Source organism: Hippocampus bargibanti, linkage group LG02 (genome assembly GCF_051943395.1).
Source record: "Hippocampus bargibanti isolate YZ-2025 linkage group LG02, ASM5194339v1, whole genome shotgun sequence".
Lineage (NCBI taxonomy): Eukaryota > Metazoa > Chordata > Actinopteri > Syngnathiformes > Syngnathidae > Hippocampus > Hippocampus bargibanti.
Window position 1 is genome coordinate 7897501 of NC_142735.1, and position 18879 is coordinate 7916379.

General features: G+C 39.6%; 2 protein-coding genes across 8 annotated transcripts in view; both read right to left on the minus strand.

Annotated features, from left to right (window-relative positions):
* The window catches only part of LOC148901415 (protein sidekick-1-like), an 8135-nt gene extending 2873 nt beyond the window's left edge, over positions 1-5262 (minus strand). Inside the window, exons 1-9 of the mRNA XM_089016866.1 lie at positions 5125-5262; positions 4723-5061; positions 3495-3623; positions 3234-3401; positions 3070-3140; positions 2540-2786; positions 544-621; positions 176-235; positions 1-91 (exon numbers count right to left, since the gene is read on the minus strand). The exon at positions 1-91 is cut by the window's left edge and continues 38 nt beyond it. Of these exons, the coding sequence (XP_088872992.1) occupies positions 1-91; positions 176-235; positions 544-621; positions 2540-2786; positions 3070-3140; positions 3234-3401; positions 3495-3623; positions 4723-5061; positions 5125-5182 (1241 nt within the window). The 5' untranslated portion in view covers positions 5183-5262. The remainder of the gene's footprint in view (positions 92-175; positions 236-543; positions 622-2539; positions 2787-3069; positions 3141-3233; positions 3402-3494; positions 3624-4722; positions 5062-5124) is intronic.
* A 993-nt stretch (positions 5263-6255) lies between these two features.
* Positions 6256-11151, minus strand: LOC148901416 (hepatitis A virus cellular receptor 1 homolog). Of its 7 annotated transcripts, XR_016117831.1 has the most exons (7): positions 11012-11151; positions 10583-10936; positions 9991-10050; positions 9839-9912; positions 9439-9532; positions 6642-9343; positions 6256-6568 (listed from the first exon to the last, which is right to left on the minus strand). XR_016117831.1 is itself a non-coding variant. In XM_089016891.1 (6 exons), the coding sequence occupies exons 1-6, from the start codon at positions 11052-11054 to the stop codon at positions 9270-9272; spliced, it is 696 nt and encodes a 231-aa protein (XP_088873017.1). In that variant the 5' UTR covers positions 11055-11151; the 3' UTR covers positions 6256-9269. The 7 variants fall into 7 exon arrangements, 6 of the variants coding, with proteins under 6 accessions (XP_088873017.1, XP_088873004.1, XP_088873048.1 ...); XM_089016891.1 differs by having other exon boundaries at positions 6256-9340; XM_089016878.1 differs by having other exon boundaries at positions 6256-9343.
* Positions 11152-18879: the final 7728 nt, after the last annotated feature.

Below are 18879 nucleotides of genomic sequence, written 5' to 3' on the forward strand. Positions count from 1 at the left end.
GGGGCATCTCCTTCATAGCCAGGAGTCCAACAGAGAGAAACTGTGTTGTCTCGAACCTCTTTCAACTCAACAACAGGAGGATCTGGCAGAACTGGGGAAAAACACATTTAGTATGAATCCAATGATTCTGGATGGTCATGAATTTGATTTCTTGCAAAAGAAACTCATGTTGTACCTGAGGAAAAACCTGTAGCACTGTCTGTGCTGACATTCACATTTGCTGCTGTTGTGACATCTGTGAATCAAAAAGAGAAGGAGCCACATAGATTTCAACCGGAAAGAATATGGAACTGTAGCGTGCTTGGAAATACTCAAAAAGTTAAGGCACAGAAAAAACACTGCACAATAATTCATGTCTTTATTTTTAACTTGGTTTACACTTGTTATGGTCAGAATTGTTCTATTAATACTAGTGTCTTACTAGAATGAACTATACTTACACTATACCTTTTCTTCATTACATTTTCTGGGTTGCATAGGAAAATTGTGTTGTAACTTTTTGATCATTTCCCAATTTATGAAACCATTGTGTGTCATAAATACCTGAGATGAACCTTGGGGTGTCTGACATCGGCCATGTGAAGACTGTGTTGAGTGTTCCCTGGGTGGATGTTAGGAGAGCTGCAAAGAAGTAAGTCCAACTCGTAATTATTTTGTAGATGATATTAAAAGTCAATTTTGTGTTTGAAATGTAAAAAACACACACTTGTGCAGTCTTATGGATGTGAAAAATGTTCCCGTCTTCTTCAGTCAGGGGTCTTCAGCCCTGTTTCGCAAGGGCCACTGTCCTACCCGCTTTGTATCTCTCCATAGTGCAATTCACCAAAGTCATCCGATCAGGATATTCTGATCATTTGAAAAGAGGCTTTCTCATCCGGAAGTTCTGATTATTTGAATCTGGTGTTTTGCGGTCTGAAGAGATGGAAAATCAAGCAGCACAGCGGCTCTTGACAAACAGAACTCAAAAACCCTGTCGTAGAATGGGGTTTGTATTCACCTTCATTCCAAATACACATTATGTATCCAAAATGTAAGTGTACATTCTGTAAAGGTTCATTCTTCAGTTGATTTGGATGAAGGCAAAACATCACACAGTTTTGCACATGATGTTTGGATTTAGTCACAACATAGCCACATGGATTAAGAAAGCTATAATATAGTGTGACACAACAACAGAAAATTCTTTTTATTTGCAGTGATGGACTGTTCAGTTAATTTTTTCAGTCCATCTTCATCAGTCGATAATTATTTCAGACAAGCTGAGCATTTCAGTCATCAGTCCGTTACTCTGTTATTGTTAATTCGACCACGCTTTCGTCAGCGTTAAATTACAGGTCATCAATGCTATTTTAGGACTGTCCATAAAAATTGGCTGTGAGGGTGAAAAGCACACAATTTGATTCATTAAATAACACTTACCAAATAATTCTCATGTTATTACTGCCCAAGCCGCTTGATTGTCCTTCCCAACTTATTCACTGTAAATCTCATGTCATAAGGACACTAAAAATGTGCAATGTGATGTCTTGCATTCAAAGTCGCGAGAACTCAGTAAAGCCACCAAAGTGTGGAGGCCCCAAGAAAAAAAAAAAAAAAACGCTTAAGTATGAAAGAATGTGGGCACTGACGGATTTGTTTGCGTTACATCCAGATGCCAAGGATGCTTCAACATGAGTGCGTACATTTCATGAAAGTGAATAAGTGACACTTTTTAGACGCTGGGAGAAAGCGTGCAGCCGCACAACTTTTCTGAATGAAGCACATGAGAGAATAGGGCCATAATTCTGAGTTTTACTTTTTTACTGAAATAGAGTTTTTGATGCCATGCCAATTTCTCAAGATGCACCCTTATAAAGTCATGTATACTAGCAGTGTTTGAAATAACGTCTGCCCGGTGGCCCGGGGCGTACAACTTTTACGTCGGGCGTACAACTTTCAAAACGTGCCGGCCCGGGTGGCCGACAACTTCAAGAAAAGAAAAAAAGAATTTGTTCAAATCAAATGTTTGTTTTGTTCAATACAGCAAAAGCTACAAGCTAGCCGCTACAAGTCACGTGGACTCCTCTTTCTCAGCGACTTTCAAAACTCTCAAGTACACTTTAGAGTCACGGTATATTCCGAAGTACGAAACAGGCTTCTGATTGGCTGCTGATGCAGAGTATGCAAATTGTTAATTTGAAACAGGAGTCCGCGTGGCTTCAAGCAGACAACGCAACGCAAAGATTGCATTGTGTACCATGACGACAAACAACAATTGGAGTAAAATCTTCAGCAATAGATATTTACCATAAATTAAGCAATCTTTAATTTAAAAAAATCATTTATACTTCGCAACAATTTTGTTTTTGCGATTAGTCGTCTTATTGTGTTTCAAGTTGTGAAAAATGGGGCAGGCAACTTTGTGGCTGGGCAGACAACTTTTCAGAATTGTCATGAGTTTCAGACACTGATAATTGCACATAATTAGTAAGTGTAATGATACTTTTTAGTGTTACACAGTATTGTGCATTTACGGTAAAAAAAATCTATAATAACTCACTCTCAGCCAAAGTGGAGCAGAGGGGTGCACTAGATGCAGGTCCGAGTCCTCCGTTGGTCTTGGCCATTATCAGCACACTGTACTGGGTAGAAGGCCTCAATCCACTCAGGAGGAGGCTCTCTTTCGGCCTTGTGGCCATGACACTTACACGCTGCCACCATTTGAAATGTCTCCCGACAGGGTCATACTCTCTGTAGCTGACGCTGTAACTTTGTATGACACCATTTCTCAGGTCGGCCCTAGGAGGCTATAGTTAACACTCATTATAAAATCATTATCATTTCAAGCCCTTCAAAAAGTCAAAATAAATGGCATCAAAGTGTGACACACAATAGGTAGTTGGCAACAACTCTACCTAAAATGAGACTTCAAAATCTTGCCAACAAATCACAGGGATATTTTCAAAGAGTAGAAATTTACAAAAAAAAAATATATATAGTGTATATATATTTTAAAATACTAATCCACCTGTTTTTGTTGTGGGATTTTTGTATGTCAAATGGGCTTTATAAGCTACCAAAAATAATGACCTTCCAAGACAATCTGATGCTCGTGGATGAGAACGCTTGGAGACGCACGTCTAGGGGTGGACCATCAGGTGCTGAGCAAGAAAGAAATGAAAGGACAACGGTAATATACGGTAATATAAACAAGAATAAAATAAAAAATGTCACTTTGTAACTTTCAACCCTACCTGCTTCTTCTGTGGCGATTGTGATAACATTACTGGCATCACTTATGCCCTGACTGTTGATTGCAAACATGCGAAGGTTGTAGTACGTAGCTGGCCGCAAGTCCACTAGAGTGACCCGAGTCAGGTTTGGATTTGACATATGAGTTATCACTGCGTTATCCCAAAGAGCTGTGTGGCAGGAAAAAAATAACATGCACACAATTATGAAATGAGACACTGTTGTAATGAAATGATTGGATATGCTCCAAAGATGTGGCAAACCCTCTTTGCTCTTGAGGTCAATCCTGTAGGACTTGATGGGCCTCCCACCATCAAACACATGAGACCAGCTGACGGTGACAGTTCTGTCTCTGACTTCTTGCATCTCCACCTGGAGAGCATCAGGCTGTGCTAAAGACATATAATTGATATTCAGTATGCAATCACAACCAGGTTGCCGTCACTTTGGTGACACAGTACACCATTTTCTGACCGTTTTTGACCGGGATGTTCCTCATGGATGGTTGAAAGACAGAAGAAACTTGGTAAAAACAACTATTGTGCTTTAATAGGCTCATATTGTGACAATGTTTTAATTTTGATCACTGTACTTTCTCTACAGTGGCCCGGTAGTCAAGTGGTTAGCACATGGACTGAATTCACAGTGCGGAGGCCACGGGTTCAATCACCGATCCTAAAAACATACTTGGCAGGCTGCGAGAACACTCCAAATTTACCCTAGGTGTGAGTTTGAGCATGAATGGTTGTTTGTTTCTGTGTGCCATGCAATTGGCTGGCAACCATTTCAGGGTGTCCCCCGCCTACAGCTGAGATCGCCTCTGCGCGATCCTCGTGAGGAATCAGCGTTCGGATTATGAATGAATATATGAATGAATACTTGATAAACTTCTTTTTGTACAAATGGGTTCTTTTCTCAACCATACAACATAAAACAGGTTAACAATTACATAAAGGGGTAATCAATCATGGATTTCTGAATAGTACGACCAGTATTTTTTCCACTTCTGCGTGATATAAGTAGATACAGGAGGTAAAGTGTTTTGCTTTTTGTTAAACCAAATTTTTTAAAGTGCTGGATAATTGACTCAAATACATTTCAGAGTCAGTAAATTATTATTATTATTTTTATTTTTATGGTTTACTTTAATGAAGGAGTTGAATCATTGTGTGTTTAATATTTTAATAAGTTAGTAGTACTAGTAGTAGTAGTAGTAGTAGTAGTAGTAGTAGTAGTAGTAGTAGTAGTAGTAGTAGTTTTGCCATGTCTGGATGAGCTGTTTAAACCAGAGTTCTTCTTGTTGAAGTTTGCAGACAGTGAATCCTTTTGAGACTCTTTGGTTATATCAGTTTTTATATATAAATTCAACCTGACTTAAATCAGTAGCTTTATGTCTGTACCAGAGCAACTGTACAATTTGTCTTAAGTACATAGTGCAAGTACTTTTGTCCCCTGACTTAACAGCACAATAAACAGCAATTTGGCTCTCACCTGGGACCACTGTCAATCTCATCTGATGTTTGCGATCGTTGAACCAGCCTGGGATTTCCACACGGCAGCCGTACAAACCCGAGTCGCTCTCCACAACGTGTCTGATGGTCAGTGACACATCTCCCTCCACGATGTCACCCATGAGCAGAAAGCGCTCTGAAGATCTGCTGGTGACAGATGTTCCGTCTGTCTTGATGACTTGGTTGGCGCAGCCCCTGCTGGGGAGAGACCCTCGACCCCAGCACACTGACAGCTTGCCATAATATCGAGCATCATACTGGCACGGTAAAGTAATGTCTGCCCCAACTTTAATCTCGACGTTTGCTGCAAAGCTGCACTCTGCAAAGGTAAAAAAATAGTGAAACATAAACACATGACAATACATATTACCTTTCTTCTTACCTAGAAGAAGGCAGAGGATGCAACAAAAACTAAAACATCGACTGACAAAGTAAGTCATGGTAACATCAGCTCAGTGAAGAACTTCATTCACCTGGTTCTGGACATCAAAGTGGACTGTCGAGAGATTGCAGCTCTGACAAGTTTACTAGTCACATGCTGGTTTCCTCGATGTGCTCACACAAACAGTTTTGCAGGCCAAGGTGGGATGTGGAAGAGGTCCGCTTCCTTCTTTGCGGTTTTGGTTCCTTCTCCTTGGAGTGGCAGTCAGTTTTAAAGTGATGAATAGACGGAATGGAGCTTATCAACAAACTTTGGAGCTCAGCTAATGTGACATTGACTGCCTTCGCCGGTAACAAATGAGGCAATCTTAAATCAGAAACCCATCAGTCATTCTTGAAATAGGAGCTGGAAATTTCAGCCAGTGCATTGACTGCTGCGTGGGCGCCCATCCATCTCCAAGAGGCCATTTGAGACAATTTTGCAAATTGTAACTCTGTAGGCCTATTTTGGAAGAAGAATGTTTGCTTTGTTTTTACAAGCAATTACAAAAACACAGGAAAAGTAATGTTCCAGAACCCTTTCCTGTTCTGATCGGCCATTCAAAAACATCCCTCGTATAAAATAGGGGGCGAAAAGGGAGAGATTGTTCTTCAAAAAACAAAAACTAAACAGTATTCATTTATGCATCCATCCATTTATTATACCCCCTACTCTATTCAGGGTCACAGTATCATGGGAATGACTCGTGGTGTGCCAAGGCTCAGATGTGTGTGCAGTCAACTTGAAAAAAAATCAGAGATTGGATTGGATATGCCTTTATTCGTCTCACAGTGGAGAAATTTACATTTCACAGCAGCAAAGTGATGAAAGGAATGAAAGTAGAAAAAAAATACATGAGCTGCTTCGATGAGAAGGTTTCTTCAGCCGTCATCTGTACAAAAGTGAAGGTTTCGGACGTTTCGCCTCCTATCCAAGAGGCTTCGTCAGCGAACTAAAGTCTGACTGGTCGTATCGGCCCCATTTATATATCCCTAATGTCCAGACCTGGTGGAGCCTCTTGGATAGGAGGCGAAACGTCCGAAACCTTCACTTTTGTACAGATGACGGCTGAAGAAACCTTCTCATCGATGGACCACTCCTGTACGACTGAGAGCTTACACAGACGTACATGAGCTGCTGGAAAGGCAGCCACTCTCGCGGCGCCGTCTTGAAGTCAAAAGAACAAAAAAAAACTAAATAACAAATAATATGACAGCAAAGAGACAATATGACAAAACAATGTCGTTTTAATTACTCTCTTTGTCCTGACAATTATTTCCCACATGATGGCGCAATAGAATAAATGAAGTGTCATGAGGCTTTGGCCCAGAAGTGAACCATTTGGATGGAAAGCCTCATTGCTTCATTATGCTTCACTTCACCATCACTAGGGACGACTCTAACCCTTAAGAAGAAAACACAGAACATGCACAAAAAAAGTATAAAAAGAAAATTAAATTTAATAGAAGCACGCTTACAAGGAGGGTCACGTTTCAGTTTCCGACCAACGGGTGGCACTGAAGTTCTGTGCCTTTGTAACCAGCCTCAGGCCTAGGGGGTACCTGAGTCGGTTCAAACGCGTCACAGGCAGGTAGCACTGTGAACGACGAGGAAAGACGACACGAGACAACCGTGTTAATCAGCTTCACACAACGGCATTTATGACCACTCATCAAAACATCAATTCAGCAATTTCAATATCAGAATACATTCATGTGTAGATCTATACATTCAACATCTATACATTGTATATATCCTCCACATTTGCACATGCTTATGCACGTCTGCCCGCTCGTGTGTGTTGTACTGGGAACTACAATTGACATCCAAAAATCCAAATTCATCAAAGCCACAAAATATTCATCAAAGCCACAAACAAGGTTTCATATCTAGCATCGCCCAATAAGTCCCCAATTACTTTAACATCTTGAGAATGTCTAACACTTATTATTTTGAATACCTGTGAACGACGAGGAAAGACGACACGAGACAACCGTGTTAATCAGCTTCACACAACGGCATTTATGACAACTGCGCATGTGTGAGCTGAGCCTACATCGCCTTCCTCTGTTCCATTCACAGGCGCGTAGCGCCCTCTCCTGACTTGGTAGTCTAATCGACTAACATACAATAACAGAGGTCGTTTCTAACCCCCTACACCTTCAGCTGCACAGGCGTTGGTTGTTTTAATCAGTGGCAGTTAAAAGCACTCCTGGCATGACCATTCAGTGTCGGGTCATTGCTTGTTTCACCCTGTCAGGTTTGTTTCGGCTTGTCATGTTCTATTCTTTTTTGTTGTTGTTGTTGTTGTTGTTGTTGTTACTTTGGACATTTCTGTTCTGATGGCATTGCTGTTTGAGATTTTGTTACTGTTGACTTTATTTAATACAATTTGTCAAAATGTTCCTCCCTCCTGCCTGCTTTTTTTGGGGTCCACCACCACCACCAGCACCTTACAAATGCTGACAAGGAGAAGGTTCCAATACAACCTTTTGGCTCTAAGAAGCTATTCCCCATTAATGTAAGTCATGCAAATGACATACACACAGGAACAGACAGTTATCATCTGCCTCATACAACTGGTCTCTGCCAACCACTGCTGTGTTGCTTTGTCGCGAGTGAAATGAGATTATCAAAGCGAGCGAAACATGAACACATTTCTTATTCAGGTTATTATTAAAATAAAATACATTTCATGAGGGCATGGGCATCTTTTCCCCTCCTAATCATTAGCTTATTGTAACATCAGAAGAAAGGCACACTTCACCCTCGACAGGGGTTTCGTCTATCACTCATGTTCACAGCTTCACTGAGTGGAAAGTGAATCCATGCTGCCTACATGGAAGTTAGGAGGGAAAGTCATTTTACCTTCAGTACAAGAATCAATCTCTCCTAAAAATAACACATTTCTGAAGAAACTCAAATGCTGAGAGTGTGAGTTATTCGGGGGAGATCTGATGAGTGTGACTTTTAGTCAGCTGAAAGTCTAGTTACCCGAGACAACACTTCCTCTTTGGCACCCAAAAATAAACAGCCAAAAGGATAAGCTAATAAACAACTAATCATGGCTTGTAATTGCATGTTGGAGTCGGTTATTACAAACGGCTGCAAGATCAACTGTAGATTAAATGAGAAGCGAGGTAAGAAAATGGATAACGCAAAAACATTTGAGAGTTTATTGTCTCTTTCATTTGTTTTGACCGACAACGTACGGTGCCACATCGAGCTACAAGTGGGTGCTGATCTGCATTGGTCACCACCACGAGATTACACGGAAGATATGTAAATACAAAATGAAAATGTATCTCAAGATCATTGAATTTAGGTTCCAAATGACTTGATAGATTAGATAGATAGAATGATAGATTGCGGAACAGAGACCGATAACTCTTTCGTATGAATTGCGTGGAATAAAAACAGAGTTAATTTTGCATGATATACTGTACAATATACACAAAATAACATGAAACACGAGAAATGAAGAGCTTTTTTACAATTTACAGATTCAGTTGAATCGTTCAAGCTTGCACTTCGACTATATATTTATTACAAATAAAACTACATGCCTAGTTTATGGCACAAATGACAATGTGGATTATTTTATTCAGGCAATTTCATGGAGTTGACATTATTACTATAGAATGCATTAATCAGAAAAAGTATGTACAGAAGAAATTGTGTCATAAAAGTTCCAGAACTGCTCCTACAAATATTATTTCAAATCCATATTACACGTTTCATTGAAGGACTCACTTGACGCATATTCACAGGGCCTCAACATCAAGTGAGTCGCATGTTTGGTCCAACATGACAAAGTTCTGATCAGCCATGGATTGTTGGGTGCTCAGGGCATTGTGAGCAGACGTGTTGTCACGGCGACATAGCCAATAGTTCTCCCTGCCTCACATTTTGGCTCTTCAACTCCATAGAATATCACATGATTTCTTCGCAGTCTGGCCATCCCCAAAGGGGGATTTTCGTAGTTTATAGTTTGGCCGTGACAGATATTCTGAAAACTATCATATTCACGTTGACTTGAATGTTGTATTTACTCTTTGCATTTAACAATTACAAGAACAACAAGACACAAAAGAGCAAAAGCAAGTTTAAATTATTTCATAAACATTCTCTCTTGTTGAAGTTGTTCGATGCGTAAGGGGCCGGGGTCGTTTCTCTGCTACTAGAAAATGAACACAGGAATTCATTAGCCCTGTCTAACAGTCTGACATCATCTACAAGACATATTTCAAACGACAATTACAACATGATACTTACAAGCAATAAATATTGAGATTAAGACGACAGTCAGGGAAACAATTGCTGTGATTCTGCAAATCTTGCCCACTAGCTGGAATGCACTGAATGCCTCCTGCATTGAAAGTTAACCGCATCATAGGAGGAAACAGCCAAAATACATTCAAGACAGTAAAATACAGTGCGATCATATAGCAAAAACCTGCAGTAATTGCTTTGTGCCCTTTGAATTATAATCATTGTCCTAAATTACTAAATGTGTGAATAGTGTAGATTAAGTTTTCGCAATGATTTATAAAATAGAGCTTGTTGCAAAGTATAAAAATCTTTACATGCAAGGTGTAGGATGCGTTCTGCAATATTTAGCCCAAATTATGTTTTCTGGTCATTTTTCGTCACAACCACAAAACCAGAGTCATACCTCAGTTCTGCCTTTCCTGTTTAATGACAAATCATCTCCTCTTGCATGTTCAAATTCAGACACTTCTGAAAGGGCTTGGAATGAATACAACACATGCCGATCAATGATCAATGTTTCTATGATGCCAATGATTTTTGTTTTACTGCGCTCACCTTGTTGTCTTTTAGCTGTCACTGACAGACTGACTTGAGTAACAGGTTGTTGCGGCGGGGCTGTGGAAATAAGGAAAAAGAAAACAAAAATTGAGCGAAGTTTGATTTGTAAGGCTTAAAAACAAACACAAGCGAAAAAAATGCTGAACACAGATAAAAAGAATGGAACGGTGCAAAGTCGCAGGCTTTGACATTTAACAATCCATTCATTTAACTGATCATGTATGTAAAGTAAAATATTATCAGATCTATTTGACAAGGAAAAAAAATTGCAGAGAGGTAGTGGAAAAAATACCAAAACTCAACACTCTCAAAAAGCTTAATTGATGGGCACACCTTGAACTGATCGCCAGCCTATCACAGGGCTCTTTTTTAACCTTTAAAAAGTACAGTACTATGCTAAAAAAGTTCGTAAAAACTAGACTTTACACAGTGTATCTCGAGATAATGTGAGCATGAAGCAGCCCATATGAACATCTTCATGACCACAATTGATGTCCAATTCTGTGCTAAGCAGAAAAGAAAGGAGAGCGACAGACAATAAATGTAGCTGCAAAGAACAGTGCTGAAAGGGAAGAAGCCACATGTTCACCTTCCTCCACAGTCAAATATATATTGACTTTGTAGTCGTTGAAGATCCCTGGTATTTCAACCCTGCAGCCGTACACACCAGTGTCTCCAGGTAGAGCATTCAGAATGGTCAAGGACACGTTTCCTTCACTGAAGTGGCCCAGGAGCTTGTACCTGGATTCACTGATGAAGCTCACCACCCCATCTTTAGCGGAGGTGATCTTGTTGGAGCATTTAAAAGTGGGGACCTTTCCTCGACCCCAACAGAAGCTCAAGAGACCATGAGCTTGGGCACTATACACACAGGGCATTGTGACATTTTGCCCTACGTGACCACTGACTTTGAGAGTCTCGGAATGAACTGCATAGGACGACACTGGATCACATCTATGAAATGTGAACATCTCTCAACGCACCTACACGGAGCCACAACAAGCAAATATTGACTTACCTTGACTCAGGATGGACAGGAATAAATAACGCATAGCACTCATGTGGACACTCTTGTATAACTATAGAGTACACTGAAATGGCAACCTATTTTCCCCGGCACAGTGGCATGATGTGTCATCCATTTTCAACTTCCCTTTCTTGACAATCAGGAAGGAAAACACATACTTAAATAAGCCTTTGTTTTTCCCTTCTGATCAATTGTGAAACAAAAACACCCACATATCCTCACATGGGTCATGCGCATACCTACCCCAGCTTACTTTGGGCAATGAACTGTTTGCCAGCCTATCACAGGGCGGACGGGTATTCCAGTGGTTGTGAATTTCGACCAAAAAAACAGTAACAATGTGAGTGAAAGCAGATTCAATTTTTTTGTCAAGGCAAGAAAGAAATGGTATTGCTATCAAGTTTCAAATTACTGTATGTTTTCCTTCAAATTTACTCTTTGATAGAATGCATGATTTCCTTTTTCCTCTTAAAAAATCTTTAAATGTTTATCTGATGTAATATGAAAAACCTACAGTGATACCACGGCTTACGAACTTAATTGGTTCCCATAAAGTGTGTGTGTAAAGCGAAAAGTTCGTCTGCCAAACATGTATTTCCCATAAGAAACAATTACAAATGAGAATAATCCGTTCCCAGATCCCCATAAAACATAATTTCCTACTAAATAAGCCTTAAAACAAAATATACCTTATTTTATATATAATACATGTGCGATAGTATTGAAATTAAAGAAATAAACTGTCTATAATAAAGTCGTTTTATTTACCTTTGTGTTGGTCGTTGATGTAGTTGCCTCTTGATGATATCCGAGTGAAGTTGGTGTGCTTTCTCGGCGATAATCCCCTCACTGACTCACACGGTCCCCTGCTAGCTGCTTTTCGTTAATCCAAATCAACAGAAGTTTTTCAACCTCTTCTATTGCCTGAGACCGTTGCTTAGACAACACAGAAACAGCCTTAGCCACATGTAGCAATGGTCGATTTAGCGTAGTGGTACTGGGATGTTAAATCACACAAACGCACACCACATTCGTGTTTTTATATATATAGAAATGTGTCTTGGGACAATTTGGGATCTCTGTGTTGACAAGAAAATGTGTAGACATGTCAGTTTTCATTTTAGGGAACGTAAGGCATTTTGCCTTTCATAACCAATGTCTATATGGTTTCCGCTTTGACATTGATGAACATTCCTTGGAGGTTTAAAGGAAAACTCAAGATCCCATGTGACCCTGTCAATGGGTCTACAAATATTTGCCATTTTATAGACCCAGAACCTCCTTGAGCGCCTGACCTAAACTTTCGCTTGAGATATGTTTTGTTGACTTTCATTTCCTATCCAGTTGAAAATTTGAGCCAGTGTTACACCTCTGTAGAGATAAAGCTTCAAACTCGGGTTCAACGTTGTTAAAATGGTCCGAAGAAGCCAAAGCGTCTCATAAATCAATGCCTGAACATCTTCTGCTGATGCCTGATAAAGTGGAGCAAAAGAAAAGAATTGAGACTCGAGGTCAAGTCTGAGTTAATTTTAGCACTGGAGGAGGTGGATTCCCACACATTTGCATTCTGGCGAGTGCAGAAAACTTGCTGCACTCAGTGAATAGTTATGGTCTGCAAAAGTGAGGATTGAAAAAAAAGGTCTGAGCTGAGATATGGTCAACATGTTGCGCTGTCAATGAATATCGTCAAAAATTGTTCTTATCATCTCTTGTCAGTCAGACGAAAAACTGGCAAAACAACCGGTCCAAATGTTGTTCGTCACTGACGTTCATTTGAACCACAAACAACGTGAGACAAAAAAAACATTGTTCATTGGGACACTTAAGTTGTGCTTGACTCAACATTTCTTTCTTCATTGTAATAATAATAATAATAATAATAATAATAATAATAATAATAATAATAATAATAATAATAATAATAATAATAATAATAGGCGGCCCGGTAGCCGAGTGGTTAGCACACCGGCTTTACAGTGCAGAGGTCGCCGGTTCGCGTCCCGGTGGGTGGGCGTGGGTTTTCTCCGGGTCCTCCGGTTTCCTCCCACACTCCAAAAACATGCATGGCAGGCAGATTGACCACTCCAAATTGTCCCTAGGTGTGAGTGTGAGAGTGACTGTTGTATGTCTTTGTGTGCCCTGCGATTGGCTGGCAACCAATTCAGGGTGTCCCCCGCCTCGTGCCCGAAGACAGCTGAGATAGGCTCCAGCAACCCCCGCGACCCTAATGAGGAATAAGCGGTACAGAAAATGAGATGAGATAATAATAATAATAATAATAATAATAATAATAATAATAATAATAATAATAATAATAATAATAATAATAATAATACATTTAATTTATAAGCGCCTTTCAAAACTCTCAAGAACACAGAGCAAACATTTCCCCGGGTTAAATATTTAGGCTGACGAATAATTATGCAACTTAAAAGCACAGAAAGAGAGATCTGCATGATATACTGTAGTTTTCAAAATTGCTTGGACCTGAAAAAAATATAGTTTGCCCATCTTAATAAGCCTGCAAAGGATAACACACTTGTCTGCAACCTCAGCATCATCGGTCAATAACATTGCTTAGGAGACCACTAGAAACGGCTTACTTTGAAGTCTGAACCATCGACAATGTTGTCATTTGTTAATTAGCTGGATGTCATAAAGTGACAGGTTAATCTTATTGCAATAGACGATGTTGCTCTATTATTGGATTAGATTGGATGTATCTTTATTCGGGTCGCAGTGGAAAAAAATTATATTTCGCAGCAGCAAAGTTAAGAAAGGAAGAGGAAAGGAAAGAAAGAAGTACGAAAACAAAATACAGGAGCTGCTGGAAAGGCACCCACTCGTGCAGCGCCATCTTGAAGTTAAAAAAAAAAATAAATAACAAATGATTTTGACACATATTTTGACACATTTTGACCACATTAAATGTGGTCAAAATGTCTGCAGTGAATTCGCTTCTACATAAGACAAAAAAAACAAACAAACATCTGAACAGTGCACTGCCAATCTCAAGAATTAAACTTGCTTTCGAAAAGCAATTTCGAGCAGGACAAGATGCTCTTAATATTACCCGCTCGTTCCCCCATTCACATTCACAATCTATGATGCCACTTAGCAGTTTTTTTTGACAACGATACTAGTGCAGCGTGTTCTACCGGAAACAAATTCCTTGTGTGTTCTACATACTTGGCAATGAAGATGATTCTGATTCTGATTCTGATTCTGATTCTGATGTTTTGCATCTATGAAAAAAAATCAGGAATTCTTCAATATTATCAGTACTTATTGTATTAGATATTTTTGATATATCAAACCTAATGAACTAGACCGTCTTAAATATTGTTTTGTTTGACATCATATTGTTGAACATTGTGGAATTGATTGAAACATACGGTCATCAAATGCGTTTGTCCTTATTTGAACCTTATGCTTCAATGGCAGTCAATATTTAAATAAAGGCTTGATATCTAACTCCAGAGAATTTAGAGTACCAAACCTTCCATTAACATTATCACGTGTCACTGGCTTTGGCCTTGCACGAGTCACTAAAATGCATATCCTGATTGTGTTCACCTTTGGCATTTTCTGCTGTTGTGCTTTGTTGTAATTGCAACACATGTTCCATTTTTCTTTTTGGTTTTTCTATTTCTTTTTAACTTATGTCATCCTCAGGCATTTTCTGCCGATATAGTGTTTAGATATGTTGTGTTGAACTACCTGTGGATATTTTCTCCTCAGCATGTGTCTTTTTGATTTTTTATTTATCCTCTGGCTTTTTCCGACTAGTTTGTGGTTTCGTTTTGAGATATTCGATCACAAGTAGTGCGTTCCACCCAATGTGGTGTTTTTGATTTGGTAATTGTTCACCATCCAGGTGTGTTGTTGTGTTGTTGTTTTTTTTTTTTCTTTTTTTGGGGGGTTGGTTGGAGTTTATTGATCCAGGTGTGGCAGTGGGGGAACACTATGCTAGCATAGTGAGTAAATGCCCTCACCATCTATGTGACTGTGACATCATGCTGGCCTGGTGGCTTTCAGGGTTCTGCTTTAAGTATTTCTAATATTCATGCATATTTCAAAAACGTTGAGTGACCTGTTAGTCAAATGAAGTGGCACTGGCACCTGATGTATTAGTTTTATTTTATTTTGAAAATCCCACACTGATTGGTTCATTAGTCTTCATGTCGAAAGTGTTTATGAGAAAATGAACAGACTATGCATTTGATTCCGCAATCTTAAAGAGGTTAATGGGCTGCACTGGCAGGTCACAGGTGACTTTTTCCAATCGTAAACTCTCGACCTACATCTCGCTTGTGTTGGACCTTAGACATTTTTCTGTCTTTCTAAAATGAGGCATTACAAATGACTCGCATGATATTGTAGAAACGATGTATTCACATGAGGACAGTCAGGGAAACTCTCCTGTTCAGGAATCATTTGCAAACATAAACATGCCCAGATGCTCCCAAGATGTCGAGGAACACATTGTAGAGAAGAGTTTTTCTGACCCGTCAATGATCCATATTCCGCTCTGATTCTACTGGGAAAACAGGTTCACTTAGATGTGCAGCCACCCATGCATTATGAGCACAGAGGAATGATGAGAAAACAGAACAGGACAAGAAGACCAGTGGGGGAAAATGTCATATTCACTGATAGTTGAGCGTGATGGTTCTATGCTTTGTGAAGCTGGTGAACCACTAAAGCAAAACCTCAACATAATTGGGGTCAAAGAAGTTGATCAAGTTCAGGTTTGAGGTTTAATTCCTCCAAGCTATTATCGTTTCCCACCTGCAACACACCTGATTCCGATGATCAGCTCATCAGCCAGCTCTGAAGCAGCATGAGAGTCATCCTGATGGTTGGAATCAGGTGTGTTGCCCCTCTGTCACCGCTGGAGAGCTACAAAACAGACAGGACGGCGACCCTGTTTAACTACAATCAAACTGGAAAACAGGGGAAGACGTTAATGCCGTTCTCATGTCAAGGCCAGGTTAGGTGGCCCTAACGGACTTAATCATTTGTGTGCATGTGTGTTCTTATGTGTGTTTGTTGATTCGTGCTATCAGCGGAGACAAGAATGTAATGAATGAGAGCGGGAGCAGCAGCGGACTTAGATTGCATGCTTGGCATTGATAGAGGTCAAGCAACCTACTGCCGCCCAGGCCAAGTCATAAATCGAAGTGGACTTAAGCTTTTGTAATACCCGCCCAAGCCTGGATTTAACATTGCCTGGTTCAAGTTACACAATTCTTATTTTTTTGCTTTCAATTGCGCCATCGCCATATAAACAGAGAAAAATAACCTGTATGGACATGGACGTCTTGAGAAAGGAACCAATCCACTGGCACAAAAAAAAAAATGATGTGGCATCCAATGCAGCTTTTGACACAAATAGATAAAAAGAGTTGCAGCAACAGTGAAACAATCACACCCGAAGCAAACCTTGTTTTTACTTCATTTAATACGATTTGATTTAAGATGTTTTTTCCAATGCTGAAACTGTTGTAACTGAATGACATTTGAGCAAATGCTCCAGAGGCATCACAGTCAGGGTCAACGTCGGAATCTGAATCTTATACATATATATATATATATATATATACACACACACGCATACACCTTGACCATTGAGCTCAGGGTCTATCTTCAGCACATATTGCTGTTTAATGAAAGGAAAGGGAGGAAGCTTGTGTCCACAAGCAGACACAATGGCGAGGAGTGGGGAGGAAGCCGAGTCAGTGGAAGAAAAACTCACCTGGAAGGTCAATTGTAGAATTCCTCAGAGAGATTTGTGTTCCAAACATTGAGCTTACACTGTACAGTTGGTGTATTTCAAACAGAATCCAAAGTGAATGTTAAAGGACAACCGACATCACTTTTTTGTTTCCTAACTGACATCTGTTTTATAGCATCTAAAATACCCAAAACACGAAGTATGATATTTTTAGTGAAATGCAAAACACCAATAAAAATGACTTAAAGTGTCCAAAATCTGCAAAAAATTGAGCTGCGAATTGGGCATTTTCAGAAAGTCCTGCCCCCAGTTCGTGACATCACACCAAGACGTCTTGCATTGCTCGAGAATCAAAACAATGGCTTCAGATTCGGAGAATATGCTTTCTTGTTACACATCCAGTTATGAATATGATTCGAATAGTTCTGAAGAGGAAAGCATACATGTTTGCAATCGACTAAAGAATTTATTCCGTGCCATTTTGAGGCAACATTGGGGGAAATGTATCACCAAAGAAGGCAGAAAATGGCAACCAAACTCCGTGTGAGAAATTAATCAGCCCGTGTCCACAGGCTGATAAATTCCTTACATGGAGCTTTGTCACCCTCTTCTGCCTCTTTTTGGTGCAACACAAAGTTTTCAGACCAAACAAGTACAGCAAAATGCATTGACGTGATGGAACGCCTGCTACAATGTGTCCTTTTTTGGTCAGGGGCGTTCCTACAGTGACGTAGGGTGAGGACTCGTCACCAACTCAAAGACAAGACTTCCGGAATACTCAGCGCGAGTCTTAAAACGTAAAATATAGCTATATGCGGTGGAATCTTTGTAAAATACGCTCAGTACAAGTCATTTGAAGCCATTTTACAAATTACAGACACAACTTGTCCGGAGACGTCGGTTGCCCTTTAATTTACCTTAAATTCTGAAGTACTGTATAATCACATCATTGAACTTCCAAAGTCAAACCTGTCATAAAATAATTGCGAAAAGAATTTAATTTCTATTCTTCCAAATCTTATAAAGCATTAACTAATAGGAAGAGTTAATGCTTTATATAAATGAATCGACACATACTGTACATTGCAGAGGAATCAAGCATGTGGGAACGACCAATGAAACTCTCAACCACAAATTAGCCTGTATAAAGGGTCAATTCCTCACAGGTCTGAACGTGACAAGCGGTGTGGAAAATGAAATACATGTTTTAAACTTTGTATTACAGAAACTCAAGTGCATTATGTTCCTGTTTTTCATATGTTGGCAGGACTGCAAATCTGGGAAATGCCGAGGTTGCAGCACAAAAGGAAGCCAGGTGAAAATTGTGCCAAACAAATCTTGACCGCGAGTCAATATGCTCACCACTGATGGGAGAAGCCCTGAGTCACAACAACAAGATTGTATCAAGGGTTATGCAATTCATTTTGTTCGACTCGAACGATAATGAACTGAAACATATGTATGAGTACTTTGAGAGATGTTTGTTTTTCTAGTAGAAATATTTAGTACAGTTTACATTTTCCACACTTCAAGGCGCTTTGAAGCAGAAGACACACCTGGGTGTTCATAGAAAGACGCACCGAACAAAAGCGACAATAGTGGCTGCGGTTGCGTTATCCATCCACCAGATGGATACTCGAAAGGTAATACAATATGGCTTTATTTATATCGTACTTTCACAACCGCTGCAACTGTAGCAAATCGCACAATAGAACTTTTGAAATACTGTGTCCAAGAAATATGATTATTGATCTATACATAGGGCGTATTAGAATATAATATGTCCTGTTGGCTTTTAAGAACACCAAATGCTTTTAGGTGCGCCTCATAGTGCTGGAAATATGGTAGTCTATTTTTACCAAAAGCTGTATTTTGTCAAAATTTCTGGATATTAAAACCAGAAGGCAAGGTAGTGTGTAAAGTTAACGATTCCCAAGACCAATGCCTCAATCCTCTAACAAGCAAGGTACAAAGACAAATGATTGATACAAAGACAATGTTTGAATGATGATTGGCTGTGTTTGCATATTGTGATTGAATCAAGGATCTCATCAATCATTGCTGAGGCAACAAGTGGGTGTCATTTGGCTTGTAATCAATAATAAATAATAATCAATCCTAA

Excerpts from the sequence above, each read along its gene's own strand:
- LOC148901416 (XM_089016878.1), bottom strand. The coding sequence starts at position 11,054 with ATGAGTGCTATGCGTTATTTATTCCTGTCCATCCTGAGTCAAG. Across the intron at positions 9,913-9,990 it reads GACAGCTAAAAGACAACAAG|CCCTTTCAGAAGTGTCTGAA; the intron begins GTGAGCGCAGTA and ends ATTCATTCCAAG. Across the intron at positions 9,344-9,438 it reads AATCTCAATATTTATTGCTT|TAGCAGAGAAACGACCCCGG; the intron begins GTAAGTATCATG and ends TTCATTTTCTAG.